Source organism: Tachypleus tridentatus, chromosome 1 (assembly GCF_004210375.1).
Source record: "Tachypleus tridentatus isolate NWPU-2018 chromosome 1, ASM421037v1, whole genome shotgun sequence".
NCBI classification, from domain to species: domain Eukaryota; kingdom Metazoa; phylum Arthropoda; class Merostomata; order Xiphosura; family Limulidae; genus Tachypleus; species Tachypleus tridentatus.
The window spans coordinates 24,974,222-24,977,704 of NC_134825.1; the positions used below are offsets into that span (position 1 = coordinate 24,974,222).

Genomic DNA, 3,483 nt, shown 5'->3' on the forward strand with positions numbered 1-3,483 from the left:
AAGTGTCCCTACCACTGTCCATGAGAGACCTAACTTATACACAAAAACAACAGCTAGAGATTTGTATATTATCTGTTTTATGATGTAACGTCTGGTATTGTAGGTGTAGTTATTAGTAAGTCATTCATTTATTATATTTAACTTTCTGTCCGGGAACAATAAGAAATAAAAAAATTTGTTACATTGTGTAATATATGATGTGTTTGGCTTGATGTCTATATCATGCCTACGCAAAACATTTGATTGATAATTAAAAGAATAAATATTATTTAATATAACGTAATTTTCTAGCACTTTGACAACTTTTAGAACAATAAACACTTTCAAAACAAGGCAGCTTTAGTAGAAACTTTCAGATAATTCATTGACCATAGAAACTCTGATTTATACAGCAGGGGCATAAACAGCATCGTTACACATTGACGAAAGTGTGTTAAAGCAAATGGTGCTTACTTTGATTAAATCATGTTTTACAACAGTGGTTTATACAATTCTAAACTTTGCGGTTAAAAAACGACATTTGTTTGTGGACAAACAAATACTTTGTTGTAAATCAATAAAAGTGTTATTGCATAAACGTTTCCTTGACGATGTAAAATGTATAATAAAGTTAAATTTTAAATTTTGCATGATATTGCATCTTTCAGGGTTTGTGGTAAAATGCAGATAATTGTGATATTGTTACATTAAATATTGCTATTGACATATGCTAATACCACTGAAAATCTTTAAGCACTTGAGCAAGTTATTGTTCTTATAGGACATGGAATTTAAATACCTGATGAATTAGAGTTAAGAATCCTTTTTTCTACGACAAATTAATTAAAATTGACTTCTGAATTAATAATAAATGAATGAGAGTTAAGTGTGTTTTTACGGAGCAAGAAAATATAATTGATTTAATGAATTACTTTGAAGCATTCTTTTGAGGACGATTTAATTAATTAATTATCGGCATGATGAAACATATATTATAAGATTAATGGCTGTCTGTTTTGTAGTTCTATCAAAGTGCCCCCAACAACACGCGTTCTAATTAAAACTTTTGACGGCATGACCACCTGTAATGGTGACCGAGTCTCACCTTCCCATTGACGTGCACACAGATGACAACGTTTGGAAATATGATTTCGTCATCTAAAGTGACATCTTCCCTTTTCACCCATCTAGCACCATCTTTTATTCAGTCTGAATTGCTGGTTTTATTTCTGCTGCTTTTGATTCACAACAAAAAGTACTATACATGAATAAAGCAGATACTGTGACCTATAAAGATCGAAATAAGCGAAAAATATACCACCTATTTATCGTTCCAAGTGTTCATTAATAATTATCATACAATTTTACGTCCTAATTATATCTAATTTTTATAAACGCATCTGAAAAATAAAACTAATGAGATAAAATGTTATTTTACGTAGTTTACCACAAACAACGTGGTTTTTGTCGTGTATCTTTAATACAATTTTGTTGTTGTGTTTTAATATCGTTTCCGGCTTTTGGTTGGTTCACGAGAAATTTCAGATATCGTCAGTTTAAATTTTGGAACAAAGGTTCTAATCCATTTCTCGATCTTGTGGAGGTTTGTCGTCAAGTTATGAAATCAAGAGCAGCTGATCCAGCGGCATGTGTTAAAATATACTTTGACATCAACTAGCTAGCCCTTATATTAACGCTTATATTAACAAAACTTTAGAAATAGGTTTAATATAGCCTTTTACGAATTTATTACGCTGCTAAGATATAGTGATTAAAACATTGACTCGTAATCTCTAGTTCGAATCTTCTCATCGTTTATACCCGTCTGAATCATGGAGCAATGATAATGAGTCAGCCAATCGGCCCGACATGGCCAGGTGGATTAGGGCTTGCGATATTTTACGTAAAATTATACATAACACATTAAATTATATAAAACATGGTGTTTTCTGCTTTCATTTTCCTTTATTGGATTAATTGAAACTGTAAACACCTAGAAGTTCACAAAGGGTCATAAACTTCGTTAGTTTGACCAAGTAGTTGTGTAGTGAAATGTATCAATATTTTATAGTCTTTGATAAATAGTGGCATAAATGTAGACAATGTGACTATAAGTCAAAGGTGGTCAAATGTAGGGTTTATACCAATACAAAAAGAACTAGAAGGTCACTCAGTAGAACTCATACAAGTTTCTCAATTTGAACATATTCAGCTATCAAAAAATAAGAATGTGTCCGTACGTCGTTTGTTATCAACGGACTTGAATTATTGTTGGCAGGAGAATAAGGAATAATATTCTAAATATGTTTCATCAAAATATGGTCAATTTGACTGAATTATAGAGCAAATAATAACGTAAAACAACAAATAATGTATCTGTTACCATGCTAGAATCTCAGTGGGATTTTGGTTTTTTGTCTGTGAATTACGGTTGTGCTATAATAATTCGTTTATTTTATATTAATAAATTTGTTAATCGTTTGACACATAGACATATAACATATGGATCCATTCAAATTATGAAAGGAACAACTGTACAGGTTCCTGTTTACCACCTTCATCACAACCCAGCTCAATAACCACACCATGAAACGTTTGATCCAGAAAGGTAAATACAATATATTTATACATTGTATTTGTTTTTTTTTTTTACCTTACAGCTATTAACGCACTATATTCTTTTCTTGAAGTTATAGGTAACGCAGTATAATAGTGCAAAATAAAGACAAAATAACATTCCAATAATGCGAGATATCTAATTGCCAGCCTAATGGCGTTTTTATTGAAAGGTTCAAAATTCGAGTGTAGAAATGGCGTTGAATGCAATCACACTTTTAGGTGTGTAAGATTATAACTATGAAAATCTCGTTAATAGGAGTCCACCACTGGTAGAACAGTAAGTCTACAGATTTACTACGCTAAAATCGGGGGTTCGATGGATTCAGCAGATGGCCCAATGTGGCTTTGCTATAAAAAAAACACACACGTGCACACTCGTTAATAGGGTAAAATTACTTGAATAGTAAGTGCTAATTATTCAACCTCATCATTTACATGAGGGCACTTGACAAGTTTATTACCGAAGATAATTACCACTGTTCTTGTTTCTTCGATATTCGCGTGATGAACAATATTTTAGTTTTAGATTAAGTTTGCGACCTTCGATCGACTTCTTTTATTTGTTTATAACAATTATACTTTAATTTATTAAACTGAAAGATTATGTGCTTATATTTATAGAAAAACCCTTTTGGTCGGAAGGTCCTTTTTCGTGACCATTTTACGGTTGAGGTTGTTTTTATTTTTGGAGGCATTTGCTGTTCTAAACATTCCATTGAATCAGTTTTCTTCACTTCAGTATTTAATATTTTCATTTTTAAATGTTGTCTGGTTTTGTTCTATAAGTAGCATCTGTTTGAAAGGGTTAAAATATGTCTTTCGACCGAAAATATAACCATGACAACAGTAAACTGGAGAAAAGTCGAGAAACTGCCATAAACTTGT

The 3,483-nt window shown here is 31.6% G+C and overlaps 1 protein-coding gene across 1 annotated transcript in view; it reads left to right on the top strand.

The window, feature by feature from the left end:
- Window positions 1-659, top strand: part of LOC143232259 (cytochrome P450 6g1-like) — a 44,510-nt gene extending 43,851 nt beyond the window's left edge. The window contains exon 12 of the mRNA XM_076467432.1: window positions 648-659. Within this exon, the coding sequence (XP_076323547.1) occupies window positions 648-659 (12 nt within the window). The remainder of the gene's footprint in view (window positions 1-647) is intronic.
- Window positions 660-3,483: the final 2,824 nt, after the last annotated feature.